Source organism: Lycorma delicatula, chromosome 7 (genome assembly GCF_047948215.1).
Source record: "Lycorma delicatula isolate Av1 chromosome 7, ASM4794821v1, whole genome shotgun sequence".
Classification (NCBI taxonomy): Eukaryota; Metazoa; Arthropoda; class Insecta; order Hemiptera; family Fulgoridae; genus Lycorma; species Lycorma delicatula.
In genome coordinates, this window is record NC_134461.1 from 80,593,633 (window position 1) to 80,620,168 (window position 26,536).

General features: G+C 29.4%; 1 protein-coding gene across 3 annotated transcripts in view; it reads left to right on the forward strand.

Annotated features, from left to right (window-relative positions):
• The window catches only part of LOC142327345 (uncharacterized), a 47,881-nt gene that overhangs the window by 3,155 nt on the left and 18,190 nt on the right, over nt 1–26,536 (forward strand). The window contains exons 2-7 of one of the 3 annotated variants that reach the window (XM_075370304.1): nt 3,450–3,630; nt 9,059–9,355; nt 10,505–10,758; nt 12,717–13,055; nt 18,488–18,703; nt 20,141–20,243. In XM_075370304.1, coding sequence (XP_075226419.1) covers nt 3,543–3,630; nt 9,059–9,355; nt 10,505–10,758; nt 12,717–13,055; nt 18,488–18,703; nt 20,141–20,243 — 1,297 coding nt within the window. In that variant the 5' untranslated portion in view covers nt 3,450–3,542. Of the gene's footprint in view, nt 1–3,446; nt 3,631–9,058; nt 9,356–10,504; nt 10,759–12,716; nt 13,056–18,487; nt 18,704–20,140; nt 20,244–26,536 lie in introns of all 3 variants that reach the window. The other 2 variants (XM_075370303.1, XM_075370305.1) reach the window with 2 other exon arrangements.

Here is a 26,536-nt window from a genome sequence, read left to right on the forward strand (position 1 = left end):
ATATTTTTGTATAAGTGTATATGGGGTTGTGGACTGAGCAAATACTCACAAGCACTTGATAGTAAAGTATTCTTATTTAATTAGTGTGCATTGTAGTTACTTAACTTGATTTTTAATTTTACACAAAACTATAAAAACATATTACAAGGTTATTTTTTACTGTTATTCTGTTGAAATGAATTCATTCATTTAAAAAGATTATACACAATAATTGTGATTATTGCAAAAATTGTCTTTTTCTTTCAGGTTGCAAGTAATAATAATGAATTTCTAATACAAGCTTTAAAGATGTTGCCAGATTATTAGATTATGATAATATACTATTAAAAATGAATTATTTTTTGTCACTGTGTTATTTTTTCTATTTAAAGCTTACCAGCTATAACTTAAATTTGGTTGCATATTTTAAAATATTAATGACTTCAGATTTCTTTTATTTTTAAATGGTGTAGCTAATCTTTATTTGTGCTATTATAAAAGTAAATTTAATGTTCCATTAAGTACTATATTTTAATTCTGCATTAAGTAGGGCGTTGTTTCTTACTGTTTTATGATTTTAAGCTGTATTAAAGTTTTTACTTATTCTAAAACAAATGTTTACTCTAGCTTTTTTTTTTTTTTTGAATAAGAATAAAATTTACTGATGCCATATTCTTTCAATAAAATGTTATAAAATTTATTTATTTTTTTTTACAATTTATTATTATGCATTATAAGAACCTAAGTGCTGTTTTAAGTGATCTTTTAATATAAAATTAATGGTGTGTTAATGCTAACATAAAAATATATGAATTAAAAAAAGTTAAATTAAATTTGATATAGCGTTAAATTCTATATATATATGTTAATTTAAGTTTGCATTTTATACTATTATTATTATTCCTTTTTATATTATTTTATTGTTTTATCTGATTTTATAATCATTTGTTTTTGAATTGGTACTAATTTTAATAATAAGGTTTTCTTATAGACATTTTACTGCCATAATGATTTGGATTTTTTTTTTGTTGAAATTAAAAAATAGTTATGTCAAGTCTATCTACATGTTGTTCAAAGACCAACCAAAGATGATCATTGGTTTTATAATTATTTTGATTGGTTGAAAAATTTCCATCATTCATATTAAGTGCACATACACCCACACCACACCATACACATCATGCACATATAGTGTTTTGATGATTTCTTGTTTGTATTTGCATTAGAGTTAATTGGGAATGCTACTTGAGTATTTACTTTCTATTTGTAATTACCTAAGTATGAAAGCAGCTCTGATATATCTTAACTCTGTAAACAAGTTAAGTAAGTGCTACAGATTTATTAAATATTTTTACATTTACACTTACACATCATACATGTTAATTTACTTATATATTTATTAGCAATTGCAGAACTATTCAGTGTTTGATTAATCTTGAAAACTCTCCCCTTCCAAAATGTTAATCATTAAAATCAATAAAATAATATGATTGCTAATTTAAGAATTTTACTATATAGGTAATCATCCTTTCTGTTACAGTTTTAACTTTTTCCTATAATAATTACACCAAACAATTCATCTTTTTTACGAATGAGTAATTTGTTGGTGTCTTGATGTGACCACCATGAATATTTTATATAAATCAATGCTAGTTTACACTACATCCACTTCTTCCATACTAATTACATATAAAATTTTAGGTTTAAGCATTTTTGAAATTTCAGCATAACAGAATAAATAAATTAAAGCTAAAAATTGGGACAGAAGTTTACTTAACTGTTTAAGACATCAAGATGCTAACTCCTCTCATTGGATGGGGGTTCTTTACGTTTTTAAAATGGGAACTATTTCGGAAGTATATATCATAATAATTAACTTGATGAAATCAAGAAAATTTATATCAAGTCATTACATAACAATTCTAACCAAAATGAGATGGTCCTTACATACTAATTTATTAACATCCTTAAGATTTCATTACTTCATAATAATATACTAATTTTTTTTTTGAGATTAAAAAATATGAAAATGTGAATTTGAGAACTTGAAGTTTTTGTTTTAAGACTAAAAAATATTTTCATTTTGACTTTTTTATAATAAAAACTGCAGAGTTCTAATTACGTGCAATAATATTGTTAATTAATATAGTAGGGAAGAATAATATACAGGCAATTTTTAATTGTAAATGAAGAAATGGGAAAAAAATTACTGGGTTACTAATTGCTTGATGAATTGAGCTTGGTTTTAGCACATTTAATTGTGAAAATTTTGATGCAGTTTTTGTTAGATAGAAAGTTTACCTGAACTGCTTGCTGTGTAAATGAATGGTCGAATGAAAAATTTGGTAGTATTTGAGTGGGAGTACAAATTAGCTGTCATCCTCTCCAGATTTAACTCCTTTTGACTTTCCTTTTGGGCTAGCTTAGAAATAATTTTTATGTATCTGAAACATCATCAGTTATAAGATTGTGAATAGTAAACAATGTTGTAACCATAAAGCAAACATTTTGAAATCAGTGTAGTTAGTCTAAGAAACTAAGTGAAAGTTCCAAATGGAGAACTTCGTTTATAATATTTACCTCCATTATTTTGAATTAATTATTGTATATAAATTAAATAATTAGAAGTGGACATTGTCTTCTATCGTAAAGAGCATTAACTTATCGACATTTTGGGTTTTTTTAAAGCTTTAATTGAATTCATATTTACACATTTTTATTCTTAAAACACTAAAATAAAAGTATTAATGTACTTATGAATTATTTAATTAATTTACTTCATTCTTCCTGAAGGAGGATGCATCTCTTGTTTTTTTCAGTGTAAAATATAGACTCTGAGGTTACAATTTAAAGGATGTACTGTAATTACATATAAAATGCATATTTTATCCTGAAAGTGATAATTACAAAATTAAATACTTTCTTTATATTAAGTTCTGGTAGATTTAAACATTTTCAGTGTATTGGTTGCATTGAAAGGTAATAAGATACATGTAATTTGTTCAAGTGCATTACAGTTTAAATGTAATATAAGTGCAGCTTAAAAAAATTGTTGCTTTTAGGAGTAAATCAATGAAAATTTATAATGAATAATAAATTATAAATCATAACAAATGATAATCACTTAGAAATATATATTATTATCCCATTCTGTTTTACTCTTCTACATGGGTTTGAACTTATTTTTTTTTTAGTATATTCTAGTTTTTTAGTCATTCTTATTATTTTACCTTTGCTACAATTTGTTTGTTTCTAATTGCATTTTTGGGTGGTAAAAGAATATCACCCTAGAATACTCTTAACGGTTTTTTAAAAAAAGTGAAGAAACAATTATTTTGGTAATTTTTGTATGTTATACGCAATGGCATGTAATTTAATTGTTAATAATTTGTATGCTGATGATAATGAAATTGGAATGGTAAAATGATTTCATGTTACATTATTGTATTAAGATTTGTTTTGTGCAGCAGTATTTATTCTATATTAGAAGAACCGAGAGATAGAATATAAAAATATTTTTAAAAATATTGACCAAATATATTGTAAATACATATTGAATAATTATGTGGTCGTCGTCTGACTTACAAGGCGGATATCCCACCCAGTGGGCTTTAAATCCTTCCGCATATCAAAATGTTTCAAATGAAGAAGGTATGTTATAGTAATTATTATTATTAGTTTATTATTATTAATAATTTTATGATTATTTAAAATTGTGGTTTAGTCTATTAATGATGGATGGAAAAAAAGAAGGTTTTTCGTAGTGGACAATTTGTGTGCTAAAACCCATTCAAAATATCATCTTTTCCAACCTTGAAATAAAAAAAGATTTTACACCTTCTCTTGAATTTCTTTTAGTGCCTTCCTTTAATAAACTCAGATAGTTTTTTTTTTGAGATTACAGGCCCAACTGCTATTAGTCATTAGTCCAAATGATAATTTGTAGCATAGTAATTATGAATTAACTGTTTGACCTTTTTAAAAGTAGTCAAACAAAATACTATTTTGCTCTTAAAGTATTTGCCCTTCATCAACTTGCAGACTTAACATCTTTAATCTCTTCACCAAGAAGTAGGTAAGTGCTGCTACTGCAAGGGTTGTTGTGTTGAGTTACTTGATGGTTGTATAACCATGCTTCTGCAACACTGTTCAGTTGTTTAAAAAGATTATTTATTGATTACTCTGTTTTTTCAGTTCCCCCCAAAAAAAAGTGAAAAAAGTTTTTGTAATATCTTAGCTAATAGCATCTACATCCCCAATAATTTAGGAATTATAAATCCTGGCTTTGGATATTTGTAAGTTTTTCAACAATTGTTTTTACCGGTATTCTCTGATCTACTAAGATCAGATCTTGCATACTATCAGTAATTTCAGGTTTTTGTTCAGATTTCAAGATCTTGCTGCATCTTCACATTGAAAGTAACTATAGCATGAGTATGAGAGACCCTACTCGCACAGTGTTTGCTTTATAAATTTTTGGATTACTTTTGAGTTTTTTTTCTTCTGGTATAAGAACTTTTCACAACCCAGAATTTAATACACATTTGTTTTGTTGATTTGGTTCCATCAGAATTACAAAAAAATAAAAATAAATAGTGTTATGATCCTGCAGTGGCACTAAACAACGAATATTTAGAAAATGGTTCAGACAGTAAGTGTTTGAGTACTTATTATACTTTTCAGAATACTGACATTATTAATTTTTGGTTTTGTTGATTGTTCTGTTAATGTAAACGGAGGATTATATTTCTTGAGAGTAAAATTTGCCCATAGTGGTATTTATTTTTTGGATTAAACTACTTCACATTAGATTACTTCACCTATAATAGTTACATTTTAATACTAGAGTTAAGTAGTTGGATTTTAGAATGAAAAACCAGTTGAAAGGGTTTTAACAATATGAAGGATTAAAGTAAAAAATGTTGTGTAACTTACTACTCTGAGAAGTTCAGTTTTAGTTCCACATTAAAAGTAGGATGCAATTTATTTTTTGATAGAAAAATAATACAATTACTTCATTACTGAAATTGTGTGAAAACTACTTGTTTAACAAGTAGTATTCAGTAGTTGTGGTAATATTACGTATGTAATTCTTAGGAATTCATATGTAATTTTTCACAATATTTTATAATACACATAAATTTTGCTGTGTGGTGAAATGTCAGACATGATATATATGAATGTGTATAGAGTAGTAGAGTAGACTTTGTACTAACAGTTTAACATCATTCAAAAAGTTCTTTGCTGATTAATTTCTGTGTTCTGCCCAATCTAAGTTTGTTTATGTCCAGGTTTTACTGTGTTGTATCCTCATTGACAAGAACATTGTATGCCTTTTCTTTTTTTTTTTTTATTAATCTGACCACCGTTAGACCTTTTATTCCTAATTTTTATGTTTTATTGTAAAAATTCACCATTTATTGTTAACTGAATTTTACCTTTTTCATAGGGAAGAACTTTTTCTAATTCTAAGAGTGAATTTGGTGAGGTTTGAAATTTTTTATATGCTACAGGCATTACATATCACATTGCCACACACTAACTTTAAGGTTAATTGATCATCTAAATTTAGGTGGTGAATCATCTAGCAAGAGATTTAAAAGTAAAGCAAATACCATGCTGTGCTAGCCATGAAAAGAATGTTTTAAAATTCTGTTTTGTTTTTTTTTTTTTACATTATCAGTACATTACTGTATTAACTTTCTAAAATAATGTGCTAGTATTTTTCAGTAAATATTTCGTTAAGAAAGAAAGTAATAAAAAAATGTTTGTCACTGTAATCTCAGAAAAGTCAGTTATAGATTTTACGTCATATTTTGTTTGATTAAATGACATTTTTTTGTTAGTATTTTTGACCTAAGTTTTTCATGAACACAAAAGTGTTTTTGTGCCTTACATTTTTAATGATAAGGTTGAGAATCAAAGAGCATAGCAACATATTATTTGTAGAATTTACCTTTTTAATGGTAAAAAATATTATGTACAGAATACAATTAATCATATGAAAGTGGTATGGATTCATTATCATGTTAATATTGTAGTGGTTTTTTGTAATAAGAGATGAAACTTTAGGTACTTGTTTGCTAGAGGGGTCTAATTTTTTTATTGATTTTTTCTTTTTATGTTAATCTTAGTGTTAAGTTGACTTATCTGAAAATTTATTGGAAAAGTAATTTTCACTGTTTGGTCGATTAGCTGTTAAAAAGGGAATACCATCTTGTTTATTTGAACCAGCCTTGTTTTGATACTTTGGTGTTAATAATAAGCTATATTTAAGCTGATAAAATTTGGATAAAGACTTAGGATGTAACCAATTATATGAGGCACAATTTAAAAGTAAGGGCTGATCGGTAACAAAATGAGAACATTTGGAAAAATGAAAAATCTATTAATGGTTTCAAATACTTAGATATTTAAATTTTTTTACTGAATAATCAGCATTTCGTTTCAAATAGTTTTGATATCGTGAAACAAGCATCTTCAAACCCACTGCATAAAATTCTGTTGCCTAAATTGTAGACACTTTTGCATCAAGATTTTTAACTCTTCACTTTCCTTGAATTATTGAGACACTAGCCAGTTTTTGAGGTGTAGGAAGAGATTGTATCTACTGGGCGCAAGATCAGGACTGTAAGTGAAGGATAAAAAATCTCCATTTGAATTTTTTCAGTTGTGCATGCAGCCATGTGTTATGAAGAAGAACAATTCCTGATCTCAGCATTCCCAGTTGTCAGTTTTGAATGGCACGACACGGTTTAGAAAGTATTTCACAATAGACTTGTGAGGTGATGGATGTTCCAGATTCTATGAAATCAATCAAAAGCACACCCTTTTGATCCCAATGGTTTTCCTTCAAGATTGGATGTATTTGAATTTTTTCGGTTTAGGTGAACATGAATGATGTCACTGCATGGATTGTTGTTTTGTCTTGGCATTGACATACAAAATCCATGTTTCATCACCAGTGACAATGTGGGAAAAGAAATTTGTCTCCCTCGTGGTAAAGCGGTTGAGAAAAGCATGTGCAGATGTCATTCTATGATCTTTGTGAGCATTTGTCAACATTTTCAGCTTCCATCATGCACACAGTTTATGATAGCCTAGAGCATTGATTCTCAAACTTTTTCTTCCACCTACTATCTGTTAAAAATAATTGCAGTTGCTGTTTTAAGATGCACTCTTAAAAACAGCAATGTAATTGTTTTTATACATAGCCTATGCATGTTATGCATATCCCATTTCTAAGTTGAAACTTACATTTTAAATGAGAGCAGTTAAAACACATATTTAATCGTATTTGGAAGTATTTTTATTAAAACTGAATTCTGGTGTATACTATCAAAAAGTAAAGTATTCAGGCTTTTAATTTTTTTTTATTAGTCTCTCCAGGCTTCTTGGTTGCAAAGTTGAATACAATAAATTTTTTATCATAAAATATAGGTGTCCCTTTAATTTTTTGTACTAGTGTAGTAGGTATTTAATTTTAGTTTGAAATATCAGGAAAACATCATTTTTGTATTTTTTTTTGTAATTAGCCATTGCCTTCCTAGACCCCCTGATTGGTCCCAATTTTCTTTGGGCTTTCTACCGCTCCCTCCTGAAGGCCTCCAGTGCCCACAAGGGGATGTTATTGCCCACTTTGAGAACGAATGGCCTTTGAGAATGTCAGGCACATTTCTCAACAATGTTGTCTTTGAAACTTCTGGAAGTTCTAAAGAAATATTGCTAATTGAAAAATGACGATTATCTCTCATTTTTGCATTCACATATTCAATGAGATCGTCACCCTATACACTAGGCTTACACCTCTCTGTTCATCATGAACATTTGAACAACCTTACTTAAATTCATAACACAATTGCCTGACTTTTCCTTCACTTATTATGTTAGACACATATGTTTCACACAATTGAAGGTAAATTTCAGCAGCATTATGTCCTCTTATCTTATGTTTAGAAATCTAATCACCGATTGAACTTCATAACTGGTAGAATTTTTTTATTGCCGTACTCAATTCTGTCTTGCAAAAGACAAACAACAATGAACTGATGGCAATGTGTAAGTTAAATGTCCAAAAGACCTTTTAAAGCTAATCCACATGCATGAATCAGTGAATGTTGCCAATCGCTATTTATAACTCATTGGACCTTACTTTTGAATTGCACCTCATATTACATCCTATTCATTAAAGAAATCAGCTGTTATGTGAACAGTTAGTAATGAAAATCCCCGCACCCTCACCCAAGAAAAAGCTTTTAAAGTGAGTTCTGTGTAGTATGTAGTGCAATTGAAGTTTTTCAAAAGACTTCAATGCACACTTCAATGTATTTATGTAATGCAATGTATTGCAAAGACTTCAATGTATTATGCAAAGCATAATACAATCATTCTTTTCCTTTCTATGTTGGTAACTCAGTTATTCTACAGTTGTCTGTTTTGAAGTAAATTTTTTTACGTTAAAATGAATTTTTTTTGATAGTGTGGTTATGTATTAGAGGCTGAATGGTTTAATTCTTATCAAGAATATTATAAAGAAAAAGTATAAATTAACTGTAAAGTAGGTATTGTCCTAAATTCCAAAAAAATGTATTTTTTTAACTTTTTGTCTTGAATACGTTGCCATTTTAGCACATCTTTCTGAAATATTATTATTAATCTTGCTTTTGTATCCTGTTTTATAGATCCATTATTGATTGTGCTTTGTACTTTTCATGTGATGGTTGTTAGCCAATTTTTATTGTTTAGTTAGGCCTATGTACATTGATTTGCTGAAAAAAATTAGTTAAGGCAGTTTTAAGGTGGTATTTATAACTTTACTATATGTAAATTATAATTACTTCTTATTATTTGTTATCTAGACTCAATTGAACATAAACTGTTCACTCATTTACATTTTTTTTTTTTTTAATTCATATTATTGATTATACATAATCTCAGAAGAGATTATCTTCTATGGAGAATTAATTCATCAAGAAAAGAAATTTATATTATTATTAAATTAATTAATGAAACAACTAAAATTTTATGTAATGTTATTATTTTGAATGTTTTTTGTCAGTTAAGATTATAAATGTTACAGTTGACTGGGCATCTTTAGCACAACAATGGATAAAAATGAAAGAAACATTTCCAGCAGAGCAAGTGCCACCTGCACCTCCACCACCACCGCTAAGCGGTGGTATTATTGGAACAAGCACCGCACCAAACGTAAGCGTTAGTGGTGGAGGAAGTATTGTAAATATGAAGAACAGTACACCAGCTGATATATCACCTGATATAGAAGGTGGTGAAGCTCCGATGGATATGGATACTAAAGAAGATAATGACAGTAGTACACCGATTAGTGCTGCTGCTACTACCACATCTTCTGGTCAAGGTTAGCAATTTAATTTAGTGTCAGAACTTATACGATACTTCAGCTCTATCTAGTAAATAAATTTTCTATGTGAATGTGCATAGAAACAATCGGTGTCCTAGCTTAAAAATTAAGGACATTACCATGTAATTATAAATATTAAAAAAAATCAGTTTTACAGTATTTTATGTGTGTATTTACTTTCATGTTGAGGAATTGAACATGGAATTTTCTGAGTAGTATCCCTGATGGATTCCTGAATGGTGTGATATCAATTTTTGTTGAAAATTCAGTTTAGTAGTCTATATTGTGTAGAGGTGCGAGTATGCCAGTCAGACTGTACACCTTTATGAGAGATTATTTCCAAGAAATCTTTTGGTAGGCAGTAATTCCTGAATCTCTTGCAGAGATGCTGTTATAGATTAGTCATAACTAGTATAGATTTTCTGTGTAGATTACATAGCTACAAATTGCTTCATTTTTTTGACATTACAGTTTTGTTAATGTTGATGTAACACTGCTTGAAGGAAAGATTAATGGTATTAAAAATACATCGGTCATATATAGTTTTCCACAAACATGCATTCTGTGCCTGTTTGGTAGTTTGGGGAATGAATTGACTGCTTGTCCAATGGTTATCAAAAAGTCTTTGATTGTAACAGTGTAGTCATGACCAGTACTCCAGCCAATCACAAGAAGCAGTGTAGTCTGCCATTGCTTGTGGCACGTAAGTATACGTGGATATGCGTATTTATGTTTTGAAGATGGTGTGAGGTGTACTTTTAAAAGTGTAAAAAAAAGTTTCCTTTGTAAAACCATTGATTACACAAGATCTTGTGAGGATGTAGCACATGCTACTAAATTTTAAAAATGATTTGTTATTTGGAGATTAAAATTAATTTTAAGAAAACAGACTACATCAAAATGATAATTGACAATTTTATTTTATTTTCTGGATTTAAGAAAGAAAAACGTTTTATTTTAATCTTCTTAAATGATTGTATAATAAGAAACTGATAACTTTATTTTAACTAATAAATATTATTGTGTATTGAGAAACAGAAACTTTATTAGAATTATTTCCTGGTATTACAAATAATTTGGTTTAGAAAATAACCTTTTGAAGATAATGAATGATTAATTGAATCTTTTATTTTACTGCTGTTATAGATTCAGCCAGCTGGGGTACAACTTGGAACAATTGGCAGCAATGGGGATGGGGTGGTAACTGGCCTGCTACGGCAGCAGCAGGAACAGGTTCTCAAGCTCCTGGTTCTACATCAGTTGTCACTGATGGTAAAAGTGGTGCAACTGCAAACAGTTTTACATATTCAGCGACTACAGGTCCTTCACATGCTTTCAATGCTGAGGGTACTAATACTTTTGATTATAATCATGGTGGCTCAGTAGAACATTTTAGTCAGGTAAATTTAAAAACTGTAAAATTTTGTTATAAAACATGTAAATCATCTTAAACAAATCTGGATTAAAAATTATGAGTAGAATTTATGTTTATATACATACTTTTTTTTAATCTTTGTGAATAATTGGAGTTGGATCTTAAATATACAGGATGTACAGAACTGACTAAGCGGTTAGGAGGGCAGGAAGGTTCTTGTGGTCTCCTCTGTTCCACCAGTGATCCCATTTCAGTAGCCAACATGGTTCTTGGACCAGAGCACATTGAGGCTTTGCAATACCTACTTGTTTTGAAAACAGTTGATCTGTGATTGCAACACAAAGAGCTTTTCAGTGACTGTTCAACATTCTGTGCACCAATGCCGTTCCTAATGTGAATAAAATTCAGTCCTGGGTTAGGCAGTTGGAGGAAACTGGTAGCACGCTAAGAAGAGGTACACATGGCCGATTCAGGTCCATTAGAACACCAGAAAATATACAGCTGATGAGAGCAGCAATTAAGCAATTGCCAAGACGTTCTGCTGGATGTGCTGTTGCCTTGGGGATGTCAGATCGCGCAGTTTGAGAATTTTGCATTTCAGTTTGAATTTTCAACTCTTCAAAATAATGATGTTTCAAGAATTGAGCCCAGCAGACTATGCCAGCTCCTAAAATTTATGTGAGCAAATACTTGCACAATCACTTCTGAGGCAGCTTTCTTCAGTAGTGACAAGGCGCATTTTCACATCAGTGGGGCTGTGAATTCTGCTACTGGGCTGAAAATAACCCCCAAATTATTCACAAAAGACCACTACATTTTCTTAAACTGATAGTGTGTATCACAATTCAGTGCGAGAGGTCCGTATTTCTTTGAGGAGGGCGTGATTATGAATTCCTATGTTATGTGTTGATGTTATGAAATTTTCTACAGCCCAGAATGGAAGAGATTATTGAAGAAGAGGGATTGAGGGTCTTGTAGTTCCAGCAAGATGGGGCTACAGCTCACACAGCCCAAAATTCAGTCGATGTTTTGAGAGAAATTTTTCCTGGATGTCTGGTCTCTCTGAGGGGTGATGAAGAGGCCTGCACAGTCACCTGATTTGAGCATTTGTGATTTCTTTCTTTGGGGATATCTGAAGGAAAAGCTGTTTGAATGTCGCCCTCACATCCTACGAGAGCTAAGGGAGCTGATTATTGAAAAAGTTAATGCCATAATCTACAGTATGTGTGAACAAGTTGAACAAAGCTTCAGAGATCATCTCCAACAGTGATTTGCTGCTAGCTAATGACCACAATCTTGAGGACATTATTTTCAAAACTTAATGATTATTAAATGCCAATTTATTATTTGTATTGCTAATTTAAAAAATAAAATAATTTTTCTCTATAAACCCCCATTACTGTTTTATTACTCCTCAAAACTGGTTCTGTCACAGCCTGCAGTAAATGTTTGGATATGACATTAATGTATTCTGAAGGTTTTCCCCTGTTTTTGTTGGTTGTTGAGATTTATGAATTGGTGTGCCTTGTATTAAATGTTTATTACTATAAGTTGTTTGTTAATAGGCTATTCAGCTTCTGAATTTAATCTGAAATGCCCCTTTTTGGGATATTTGTTTGGCTTTCTAATGTGTTGAGCCTGCCGTTACTACATTGCAACAATTGTAAATCATTATTTTACATTCTCTTTTGACCCTGAATTTCTTTTTATTATCACTAGTTAGACAAATTCCTTTCCTGAATTAGCAATTCTTTCTTTCGTGTCGTATTTCAGGTATTATTTAGTCTTGTTGGTTTTTTCAGCATTGCTGCAGTTTAATTTTATTGTAGGTTGCTTAAATACAGATACCTTTAAATCTTTTCCAATAATTATAATTCTTATTTCTAATCATGTTGAAACTGTATATGGTGAATTATATTACCATCAGTTCAAGTTAATCTTTTGGCCTTTTTTATTAATGGTTTTTTTATTTATTCTTTGTAGCATGGATATTGGATGGGTGGACCAGCACCTTATATCAGACAAAAAGGAGCAGACTGGAGACAAGATGGTAGACATCTAACTGGTAGAGTTGGTCGAGGACCTGATGAAAAATCAGATGAAGATGAAGAAGCAGTTCCTGTTATTGATGCAGCTAAAAGGAAACAGCTTCCTGCTTGGATTAGGGAAGGGTTGGAAAAAATGGAAAAAGAAAAACTTAAAAAACAAGAAAAAGAAAGAATGCTTAAAGAAAGAGAGATTGAGTTAGCGAGGCGAAAAGAGATTGAAGAACAACAGGAACAGTCAAATCAGGATATTACTGTTGTGCCTCATAGTAAATTTGTAAGTGCTGAATTAAAGTAAAGTTTGCCTTAACACAATTAGTTATTAGTTTACTACAATTAGTTATTAGTACAATGTCCTAACTCTTCCCTTTGCTGGATTGTGTTACTGTTATTTATTTTTTGGCCATTTTTTAGTTCAGGTAATCTTGCGATGTACCATAATCATGGTTTGTTAGAGAAAAAATTGTACCAACAAAATTTACATCCCTCTATCACTTGCATAATCTCCTGGTAATAAACTTGCTGTTTTCTGGTATTTTCATTTCTTTTAAATTGTAAAAAGCATAAAATTTCAGGCCTAAAAATCGAATTATATATGTAATAGTAATGTGAGACCTAAAAATGGTGTTGATGGGAAAGTTATTAATGAATATTGTTAATTTGACAGCTTAAAAAATGCCTTATTCAAAACGTGCTGTGCCATTTGGTTATCTGTCCTGACCAAGAGTAGTCTTATATAAAAATCTGAATGAATTATTTTTTAGTAAAAAAATGTAAGTATTAATAATGGTGTAAAAATTTATCGCAAAATATTCATGATATCTGCAAATATAAATATTATTCATTAATAAAGCATTAATTTATATTAACTTTAAATGTTAATAATATAATATAAAGAAAAATGACTTGAATTTACAATATATCCAAATTATTATTTATTGAGATTTCAGTTTTACTTGATAATATCTTTACTTATATTATCATTATTTAACTCAAACATTTTTTCCAAGATTGTAATATAAACATCTGTTAATTTAATGGGTTGGAGGCAGACTGAAGAAATTCAGGAAAGAAGCTGAAACAGGTAGTGACCTCAAATACATGGTAAAATAATGAAATTTATGTTAAATAGGAGTTAATTTAAAAAGTAATTGAAAAACAACTTGTCTTAAAAATGTAGTCCTTTACACTAAAATTGGGATTCCGTGCTAGCCAGTCACAATTGATGGAAACTACCTTAGGTCACAATGGTGTGGTCATAGTGCAGAGGTGTACCCATACTACTTACACATTATGGACCACTTTAGCCACAAACACACTAATCTTTAATTTTAATGTGGGAAGCATTTTTAAATTCTGTGACTTTCTTTCATTTAGGTAAATGAATAAAAGATAAAATTCATTAATTTCAGAAAAATTAAATAATTGTAAACAAGCACTGAACCATCAGCTTGTGAAACTGTTAAAGTTGGCTTGATTGTTTTAATAAAATAGTTGGTTCTTTTTTTAAAACAATAATTGTTACTGTAGGCTGTAAATGAGGTAAATGTTGGTTGGCTTCAATATTTGTTTGTCATATTTTTCTTTAGGTATTAAGCATACAGTATACATTTTGGGATTATTTTTAACATTGATTAAGAAATTTATTTCTATTGATAAAATTTTGTACTGGTCTGTTTTAGGAAATGATTAAACTCATTAATTTTACTGTACATTGATATTATAATTATATTCTTGCTTCTGTTATGGTAGAAATCTAATAGATGTGTGATAAAGTTATACAGGTGTATCATGAAGTTCTTCCTGGACTTTCATAACCTATTCTACTTGTGAAAATAATAGAAAAAGTTCATGTAAACATATGTCCTGAAATGCTTTGTTTACAAGTTATGGCTAGTGAAAGATTTTTTTTGGAATTCAGCTACTCTAGTGAAATGGGGTCGTACTGAAATTTTTAGGAGATTAAGGGGCAGAGTTGGTGATTTCTTATGGTTTTTAACCTGAAAAATCGAATAAAATAGGTCCCAGAACCGTATCTGCAGTAGTTTTTGAGAAATCTGGAGTATAAACCAATAAATTAGTGTAAAAAATCCTGTTTTTTTTTATATTTGATGGACAGTAACTTTGTTAAATAGGTAATAAACGCATAAAACATTTTCAAAACTTGTATAGAATTTAATTATAAACAAAGTGGTGCAAGATAAATTTAATAAAACAAAAAAAATTTAGAAAAATTCAAATTTTATTTATAAACTATACACTAGACCAAAGTGCAATGTACCAGTTTATAATAAATGTTCAAAAATGAACACTCCATTTTTTACACATTTCTTGGCATGGTGTGGTTGCTCTTTTTAGTTCTTCAGGGTTGTCCTTAAATTGCTCAGCTGGATCCATAATGTGAACAATTAATTCCTCATGAGAATGTATTTTTATTTTGTATACAATATTTCTCATTCATTCCCAGATGCAAGAATCTAAAGGTGTTAGATCAGGTGATCTTGGTGGCCAGGAATGTGGACCTCCACAATTGATCCATTTCCCAAAGAAATTATTATTTAAGTGAGTTGAAACAGCAAAAGAAAATTGGGGAGATATGCTATCGTACTGGAAGTATACTTTGCTTCTCAGTGCTAGAGGAACATCTTCAAGCAGTTGCGGCAATTCTTGAAGAAAGTGAAATTAGACCTCTGCATTTAAGTGGCCAGCTAGTATGAATGGTCCAAACAGCTGATTGTGAAGAAGGCTGTACCATACATCGATGCTAAATTGATCTTGAAATTTGCTTTGCACCGTTACATCAGGATTTATTTCTGCCCATGTATGCTCATTGCATAAGTTGTCACCATCTCAAGTGAAATTTGCCGCTTCTGTAAACAAAATGTACTTATAGAGTTGTCGATTTGTATTCCACCAGTTGTAGAACTCAAGTGAAGTGCACAATCTCCTGGTTGTAGATGTTGTACTGGCTGTTTATGATAAGGAAAAACTTATTATGTTAAAGTGTCCTCCAAACATCGAATGTGAAACTGATCTGCCTAGAGAGTTGTCATGTACTGACACCTGGACTGCGCTGAACTATATCAATAATAATTTCATCAATAACAGTGTTGTGTTGGACAGATCATTTTGTAGCTGATACAAATACTAGATAGTGAACCTGTTTCCCAAAAATTGTGAAAAGTCATGCTAATTTTTTTTAGGATTTGGTATTCTGCGATTCAGAAAACATGTTCCATATTTACTGCAGCAGCTGTAGCATTATCATTGCACACACCCAAAATGAATGCCAAATTAGCATATTCCTTTATAGTAAATAAGTATTACTTCAGTGGCAAACCAGTCACATTCAAACAAATTCACAGAAAACCTTTGCTAACAACAGTGGAGTTCACAATACTCTATATGCTTAATATACATAACAGAATGATCTAAACCTTTAAACTATTGTGGAATGTCGATTAGCTGTTGTTATTTTATTGCCAACTTTGAAATAATAATTTTTCAAATAATGTATTTCAGTCATTAATAAAAGAGTTATCTAATTAATCTCTGCTTAATTATTTTTAGTTTACAGTTATGTAATTTTCAGTTATTCAAAAATAACAGTAAATTTTTTTCACATCAAAAAAGAATTTGGTTTTTATTTACATTAAAAAGAACATTTCTGATAAATGTAGTAATGTATTGTTTCTAAATAAAATTTGAATTTTTCTAACTTTTCTTTATTTATTCAACTTATCTTACACCATTTTACCCAGAATTTAATTTTTCAAGTGTTTAGTACCCATTTAACAAAGTTATTGTACGTGAAACATAAAAAACTTTTTTCCCAATTTAGTGGTTTTCACTCCAGATTTCTCAAAAAGTAAGCCAGACATGATTGTGTGAACTATTATTTTAGTATATTTTTCAGGTGAAAAGCCATAAGAAATCACAAATTCTGCGCCTAATTAATATCCTAAAAATTTCAGTTTGACCTCATTTTACTGGGGTAGCTGAAATCCGAGTGAAATTTTTCATTAGCAGTAACTTGCAAATAAAGCAGTTCAAGACATATGTTATTCTGCATAAGTAGAATAGGTTATGATAGTCCCAGGAGAACTTAATGTTACTCACTGTATAAACAAATTTTTCAAAACAGCATTAGTGAATTGTATACACATGTCTTATTGTAATTCTGTAAAAGTCATTGAATTCATATCCTTGCAGCCTGATTGTTCTCTAAACCTAGAAATCAAAGCTTACACAGAAAGGATAGCCAAAGCCAAATTTAACAAAGCATTTCCTGTTAAGCGATCACTAAAGTTAAAGAATGTTGGATGCAGTTTCACTGTACCACTGTGTTTGTCATTAGTGCTAATGATTTAGGAGTCAATATTTCTTTAAATGAAAAAGGATTTTCTATGAATTTTTTCTGTCATTTTAGATATTTTTAGAAATGGTTCATATTTGATGACCAGAACAATAATTTTTTTAAATGCCTACAGAATATGGTCCTGTTAGATTTTAATTTCACCACAAAAGAAGTTGTTATTAAATAGTTTTATTTGGCTTAATACTGAATCTGAGTAATCCGAAGTATCAATTGTTTTTAGGTCCTAAGTATTTATTTTAGATTTTAACAGTTGTTGATTTTATGTCAAAGGAATAATGTTAAAAGATGACTCATTAGAGAATAATACTTTTTCAATACTTAGTGCACAAAAAATAAACTTGGGGTTTTAAAGCTGAGCTATTAATATCTCTTAACTTTTACCTAAAGTAATGAATCACAAGTAAGGTGAAAGAGCATCTCTTACAGTTTTCTCTTAAAAGTGTTCAATGTGAGAAACCTTTTTCATTGTTGTACACATCCATCTGGTAGGAGAGTATCCTAAACTCTAATCAGCATTTCTGGAGTAATGGAAGCGACAGTTGCTTCAATCTTGTTACTCAAATTGGATAGATTAATAGATAGTGGAGGCAGATTCACAAGATTGTTAATAAAAGTTCAAAGGAAAAGATCTCAAAGGCCACTGCAGACAAGCTCTATGCTGAATGATCCCATGGTCAGGGAAAACATTATTCAACTGATCCTGTATAGAGTTGTGCTGGTAAGGAGGTGCACAATCCTAGTCAAACAAAATTCTCTGGTCCATCCTGCAATTAAGGAAAGAGCCATATACAAAATATATCCAAATAAACAACTTTTATGTTATAAACAGGAATTGGCATGATTGTTTCAAACCAGTCATGCCATTGTTGGATGTTATTGTCACTCAGAGGGTGACAATTAAACTTTCTATAGAATGTATGCTAAAGTTCACTATAGATTTACATTAGCAAACTACAAAACACAGAAGGCTTTGTGTTCAGGAGTCACCATCTTTGCTAGTGGTGCTGTCAAATGAAAAGATAGGAATACTAAAACTATCCTTTTTGGTGTTTGATATTCTAGTTTTAAATCAACACTGTACATCTCATCCAAGAGATACTATAAAAATTAAAACTCTGATATTCTTTTTTTTACACCCAATATTTATGTATATCATTCTCTGCTTCAATAATCTCAGTTCGTAAACCAGCATTTAATTAATAACTGTAGGGTATGGAGACTGGATATGCATTTAAAAATTCTTAGAAAGGCATCTAAAACAATAAAAAATAATAAAACTATTTGCAATTTATATACCAACATGTTAACAACTGTTATTAAATTTTTTACAGGATACAGAAACTGATGAATCTGGTGATGAAGGAAATGATGAATTAGAAAGAGATGCAGATTTGAAGTCTATGTCTCGGAAATCAAGATTTGATCAAACTAGTCAAAATACACCATCTTCTTCACCACCATCACGCACAACTCTACTACATCATAGTGTATCACATGAACATCCAACACCAATTTACAAATCAAAGGAACAGATAATGCAAGAAACGGTTAGTATATTATAATTCCTAAATTATGTTTAGATTTTTAAAAACAGTTTGTCTAAACAGTGCGATTTTCAACGAGCAGCAGTATCGACTTATTACAATCTGAAAAATTTTTTAAACAATAGTTAAATCTGAGATTTTTTATTTTAGGTAGATTTCATAAGAAAGATTACCATGATTCATTCGACTTATCTTGCTGTTTCATTTCCTGCCCAGACCCCAAAACCACTTCAGTTCAAAAGTTTATATATATTCCACTTTCTTGTAGACATGATAACTGCTGTAATTTTGCGCTAGTAACTTTCAAATTGCTACATAAAATATAACGACCCAAAATCTAGGTTGAGTTCGAGTGGAAATGAGGGAAAGCTTTTTCGAAGAAAAAAAATTGCTATAACTTTCTTATTAAATAAAATATTTGATTCGTTTAAAATTCTTACTATTCTTTGGATAAGGGCCTAAAACTTATCTAAGTAAAGTTTTTTGATATCACCAACCATTGGCCCAGGAGGTGGAAAAAATGGGGTTTTGAAGACAAAAAATCATACTCCCTTAATAGGCACAGTATCGAATCTGTTTAAAGTTGTTTAGTCCTCTAAAAATTACCTAAAACTTTTGTCTTAAACAATTTTTTATATGATCAACCCTTATGGCAAGGGATGACCAAAATGTTGCTGGAATTGTAAGAAGATGGGGGCTTGTCGTATGCTATACATGTGAAACTTTTTTTCACATGGAACCATTGTCATATTGAGTAAATTTGATTTTTCTTAACTTTAAGGTGCAAATCTTTTTTAACCCCTACTTAGCACCGGTGAAATCTACCTCCGCCTTCTGGCATGCTGAAAGGGATTTTATTTTTAGCTGCTATATTATTTTTTTTTAAATTAAGTTTGGAAAATGTTGACCTCTACTCATGTTTCTGTTTCTATAAAACTACACATGATTTTCATGTTAATAATTATTTATTTTTATGGTCAATTCAAACTATAAAAAATTTGTTTCATAGGCATATTTGGAAAGTAATTAGTTCTGATATAATAGGATTAGTTTTTATAACAGTTACTTAAACTTCTTTTATAACTATTTATTATTAATGGAATTCAAAATGTTTAGGGTTGTATTTCAGTTGTCTTTGTTTATGTGCCACTTACCAGAAAATTGAAATAAAAATTAAAATGATAGTAAGAAAAGAAAATATATATCTATGGCACAAACTATCTATGACCGACGGCATAAACAATAAAACTAGGAGGTACCCTGTTTCAGTCACTGGTGCAAATATTTAAAACTATTGTCACTTTTTTCCAACTGTCAAACTTCATTTATTACTACATTGAGGGCATAATAGCTATTTTAAAGCATTATTTAGTAAAAATTATGAACATCTCTGTTTATATATTAGAACACTTGTGTAAACTTTTCTTTGTTTTATTTCAGATGAAAAAAGTGCGAGTTGTATTGACTGATATTTTAATGTCTGTGACATCAGAAGAACTTGAAAAAGCTGCTACTGAAGTGCTAACTAGTATGCGTTCTAAAGGTATATATTCATACTATATAGACTTGATAGAAAAAAGTTATATATCATCATATTATTTTACAAATTACATTTTTCTCATTAACTTAATAAAAACTAATGTGATATTTCAGTTTTATTTTTTATGTTTTAATTTCACAATGGATATTTTCACACACAAAAATTAATTGAATTCTGTTTCATTTTTGAGAAAATTATCAGGGTTTTTTTATATTGTTTGAAATTTCTATTTAATATAATTGATGATGTAGTAATGGATATCAGTAAATTTTTTCACAATGATTTCAATCTCATTTTAATTTTCAATATTGAAAAAATATTTATAAATGTGTTTTTTAACAAACTGGAACTATGTTCTGAATCATGTGGACTGTAACCATTATATTTACAAATAAATGAAACTAAAGTTTTGTTCAGAGTAAATAATATTTTTGTTAGATTAAAACAATTGAATCCTGAAATTCTATGTATTGTTTAATAATTTACTCTATTTTAATTTCTGTTGCTTAAATATTAAAGTGGTTTTTTTATTGAAAAAAGACATCAGAGGGAGTCTATTCTGGACAATAAAATATATTCACCGGTAAAAAAAATTAAAAAGTTAACATTAATTCTCCAGCAGTTATTAAAATCAGACAACTTTTACAATTTATCTTTGTTTAAAATGCATGAATGATTGATAAATATACAGTAATTGTACATGAATAGTGGTTCTCAAATTTTCTCACCTCCCAGCCTTTTTGCAGTCACATGTTTTTTCAAATATTATTATTAATGTGGAATTCTTTTTTTGTGAAAATTAATTTTTCTTCAGCTCTTTATTCCTGTGTAATAAGGAGTTAAAACTTGTATAAAGCTGTCCAGTATGTTATCCTAAGGCTTATACTGGGCCAACTTTTCCTGATTGATCTTATAAATTCTGATTATACAAGTTATCAGCTGAGGCAGCTTTGAAGAATGAGTGGTTGCCAGCTGCTAACAACTTGCAGCATATCTAATTTATGTGATCATTGAATTTTTATTGCCACGAAAGTCATGAGTGCAAGACAGTTTCCATGGTTAAGTTGTGATTTGTGGTGTGGGGCAATTCAGATTAACGTATGGGTGAAATTTATGTCGTCTGCTGATGCTTCAACGTGTTCGTTAGATAACTGCCATATAATGATCTCATATTCTTCTTGGTTGAATATGTTTAGTATTTTTTAGGAGATCCAATCTACCATATAAAATTGATAGCATTTTAAATGATGTCAATGAAATTTACAATTCGTCAAGTCAGATGTACAGTAGTGTGCAAATTAATCTGAATACAGGGAATTTTTAATTTATTTCTATGTTGTGGCTACACTGCATGACCACATCCATTATTTAAATTTATATATTGTGAGGTTACTGTTTTTTGATTATGTAACAATTTTCATGTTATAAATAGATTTTTTGGGAAAGTTTATTTCATTTTTTATTATAAAATTATTATATTTTTACGTTTCTATATGTTTTGAGTATATATAATAATGGACATAACTCCAAGAAAGTGTTCAAAAATTGACTCTCTATCTGAGCATACTAGTATGATGCAATTACAAATAGCCTGTAAGTATAGTGTTGGACTAGGGACAGTGAATGTTATTTTAAACAATTTAAAGAAGCTGGTTCCTTTTCACCTCAAGGAAAGGCAAATGTGGCTGTAAAAAAACTACTCTGACACAGGATCGGTTGGTTATTAATCACAAAAAGTTAACTTAATCCAAAATTATCTGCTGTGAACTTAAATCGAGAACTATCCAACAGTCGGTTAAACATCCTCAGAAAATTTTGTTTTGTGGTAGTTTCACATTTGAAGGCTATTGTTCATTACATCCAGCAGATGGAATGTTGAAAAGTGATGGATGTATCAAGATTCTGAAGAAAAGGGTTTGACACCACTTCCATAAGACAAGTGAGTGTTCCAACAAGATTTGATGCCTTCCCATACTGCCAAAAAAAGTGGAAAATTATTTTGAAGAATGAAACATTAAAAATGCTTGTGTAGGCAACTCCCTGTTTTAAACCCAATTGAAAATCTTTAGGCAGTAGTCAATAAATGACTCAAAAATGAATAGTAGCACAAAAATTGATGTCATAAAAGCAGTAATATTGGTATGGTTTCATGATGAAGAATTAAAAAAAAAAATGTGTATTACACTTGTTGAATCTATACCAAATCATGCATGTGAAGTGATTAAGAATAAAGGAGGACTTTATAATTACTAAGTATTCACAGATTGTACAGGTGTGTTTTTGTTTCTAAATAAAGTTACTTTTTAGTTTTAGGTTCAGATTAATTTGCATGCTTACTGTATATTTGAATTTTAATATTTCCTATCATCTTTCAAATTTCATTGGAGCCCTTTCTAATACCTCCTGGATTACTTGCACTATGAATTCATTTCTGCTAGTGTATTAATTTGTTCTGTATTTTTATCTTTGTTTTGAGACTGTATTTCTTTTTATTTGGATATTTTTCTGTATCAAATTTTTATACCTCAGGTTTATTCATTCTTCTGTTAATGAAAGTGTTCCTTTCATTAACCTCCTCAGCATATTGAATTTTTGTTTCTCTATATGTTGCCACTCTCAAATTGATTTATTTCTGCTGTTTATTCTTGTTTCAGAATTAAATGATTGTATTTTTCAGTGTGGTACTGTTCTTTTTGTGTTTTTTCAGGCAGTAGTAAACTTTCTCACTCAGGTTTTTAGTAAAAAAAAATTATTGCATTAAAAAATGGCATGTACACTTTTTAAAAAGTTGAGAAAACTTCATTGATTAAACGAGTTTTTGCTCCATATTAAGCTTCTTCATAGCTCTGTTTAAAAAGTGTACAGTAGTTGATTTTTATAGTCATCCATTTATGTAATTTCAGTTTGTCATTTATCTCAAAATTCACCTTAAATAAAACTACCTTTTGCATTTTTTTAACCTAGATATTGTTTATCACCTTGGACATAATTTTTTTTTATAGTAATTAATCTAAGAATAAAATAATCATTTGTAAGCAGTGATCATTTCTATTGAATAATTGTTCAATTGTACCTTGTGTTTGATATTGTCTAAAACAGAGGAAAATTGAAAAAAGCTACTAGGAGTATTGCCACCCTCTGCAATAACATTTATATGAATGTAATTATACACAAATTGTTTGTGTTTATGAATTGACAGACGTATCTTTCCAAAGGTTGGTTTGACCTCTTCCTAAATATCAGCTACTAAATGAAGCCTAATATCATTTTAAGATATACTAGTTTTAAGAGTTAAAAAAATGTTCTCCTTCAGTTTCGTTTCTCTGAGAAGTATCCAAAGCTAGATATTAACAAGGAAAATATACTTCTACCATATGCACTAATTAAATATAATTATTTAACCAAAGCACAGTCCATGACAATTATTTATTTTAATCATCTAAATAAAAAAGTTTTTTTTTTGTCTAGAATCCCCAACCATGAATGAATAATGTCTTCTCTAGTTGTAAAATTTGTTACAATTTTAATTTCTATATTAAAAATTACAAATTCTATGAGGCATGTTTTTAAAGTAAGGTCCATTTTGAAATAAAAACAAAACTGAAGAATATAAACAAACTTTATAATTTATGTAAAAACTAAATATATTTTCTACATAGCTCCAACTAAAACACCATTTTTCATAGCATTTCATTAGCTTCTTCATTTCCTCTTCAAAAAATTTTAACATGCAACAGTGTAATTTTTCCAGTCTCCTCACTATTAGATTTGCCATTTTTGGCCAGGCATTGTCATGCAAAAACAAAATCCTGCAAGCCAGCATGCAGTGTTATGTTTTTTTTTTACAGCTCTTCTATGATTTTTTAATGTTTCACAACACGTATTTGCATTCATGGTAGTTATGTGATCACTTAATTTGACAAGCAAGGAAACATTTTTGCCCCCAAAAACAGTAGCTGTAAGCTTTTTCACCGAACATTCTTGTTTGAATCTCTTCAGTCTAGGATATGATGAATGCCACCATCACATCGAATGCTGCTTTATCTCTTGGTTTGAATAAGAATAATGATCAAACAATTCATCACCTTTATTTTCATCGCAAATATTCATGCATTGCAGCTACACTTTTCCTTAAGGGTGTTTGTTAACATCTTCGACACCCATCTGACAAACAATTTTTTATAGCCTAATTTATATCACTGACAGCTGGCCACTACGTTCTTCATAATGAACATTCGTTCACCCTTCTTGAAATGAACGACACCACTGTCTTTAGCATCATTCATAATATTCGGCCCGTAAAGGTCACAAATTTGCCTGTGAATTTCAGCTGCAGAATTGTTTGCTGTCAAAAATCTGATTAATCCTTGTACTTCACACTTGGGAGGATCATAAATTATAACAGTCATTATAAATGGATAAATATTAACTAACAACAAAATGACTAAATTGTTGTTGCTAACAGCTGACTATTGATTGAAATAACTAAGCTGTGCAAGTGCCATCTGTTTGTAATCATGTACATAGGTGGAAAACTCATAATGGACCTTAAAAAACACATCTTGTTCTTCAGCAGCCTCCCTTGCTGTGCTTTCATTCTAGCCCTAGACATTCATGCCCTAACATTTGAGAACCACTGGATCTGAAATATATCTTTTCAACCAATTGAAAGTTGTAAGCATTTTTAACTGAAAGATGTAAGCATATTTTAGAATTTTTTTTTTATAACTGATGTAATTTTTTTTGACAGCTTGTTAGAAAGCAGTTATTTTAAAATAATGTATTACAAATTCTACTTTTTTAATAGTTATAGCAATAATTTATTTATTTTTCAGGTTAATCTTTGTTTTATTGATTGATTTTTTTTTATTTTATTTGTTCTTAAATGGTCTTATCTTGCAATTAGTTTATTTGAAAGAGAGAAAATGTAAAGAACATTGTTTGTAACATGATATATTATTCTGTGTATCGATTGAACTGTTATTTGTGTTATTGTTAACCAGTATGTGCAAATCTGATTTTATCATATCAGGAATGGAAATTACTGTCATTGGTAGGATCTTTTTCTTCCATTTCATGTTTTATTTATTTATAAATTTTTGTCTTTGAACTTAAACTTAGAGATTCTGCTAAATTTATTTGGTAGGCTGTTACATGTTTATTCTTTTTTGCTTATGTCAACAAAAGGATCATTTTTATACTTAGATTCAGGTTTAGTGTTAATAATTGTATTTTTTAAATTAAACATAGTCTAACCTGAGTCTATAACATTATTCTTTAGCTGTATAACTTGTGTAGCTCTGTTATAGGTTCATACATGTTTCCATCATTTTTTTTATTATTAACTGCATCGCTAATGCAATAATTTATAGCTGAGTTCTTTTAGGTTTTCAAAAACCATGCTGAATATGCACTGCCTATATGCTATAGTTGTAGCGTTTTCCTCATACATTAGCCATCTTAATTTTATTTTTATATTGGCCCGAAAATTTTAAAATGTTTAAACAATACTTTTGTACTGTTTAGTTAGGGCTTTTTGTTTTGCATGTAAATTATTGAAATTTTCTAAAAGTTTAAAACAGGAGCAAAATGTATTCATTTGTGCATTCAAAGCTAAAAAGATATAAATTTATATGATATAAATTGTAATGAAAGACCCATACAAAAAATCAACACATAACTTTATAAAGTAGATAGTAGAAATAAGTTATTTTCTATCACTAGAATATAAAATGTGTGTAAAAAATAAAACGTAATAGTAGACAATAAGTTACATTATTAAAAAATTTCCTGAGAATTAATATTGAAAAACATTGAATATATTATTATTAAAGTATGTAAATTCAGTTTACTATTATAATTTAGGTCTACAGATTTTTAATATCTTTTTTTTCCAAACGTGTTATCATTTGTGCCAGTATCAGTTTTTTTTTTTTATTATTATTTGCTTTGATTAAAAAAGTGTTAAAACAACTGATAATGCATCCATGACCTTATTGTTATATGCAAATTATAATTTTCATAGTAATAATAGCGCAGCGTTATTAAAAAATAGTTATTTGGGTACTTAATGTAGTTTTGTTTGTGCAATAGTTTTCCAAAATGAAGAGGATTTTTTTATAAAGAAAATTCAGTAACATAATTTTATTTATCAAACAAAAAAGTTCATTTTTATGGAATTAAAAAAATAATATTTAAAAAAAAATATTATTCATCAGTTAGTTAACTATAGTTTGATAATTGTTTATTCACACAGAACAGAAAGAAATTATTATAAAGAAGCTATTATAAAGAAG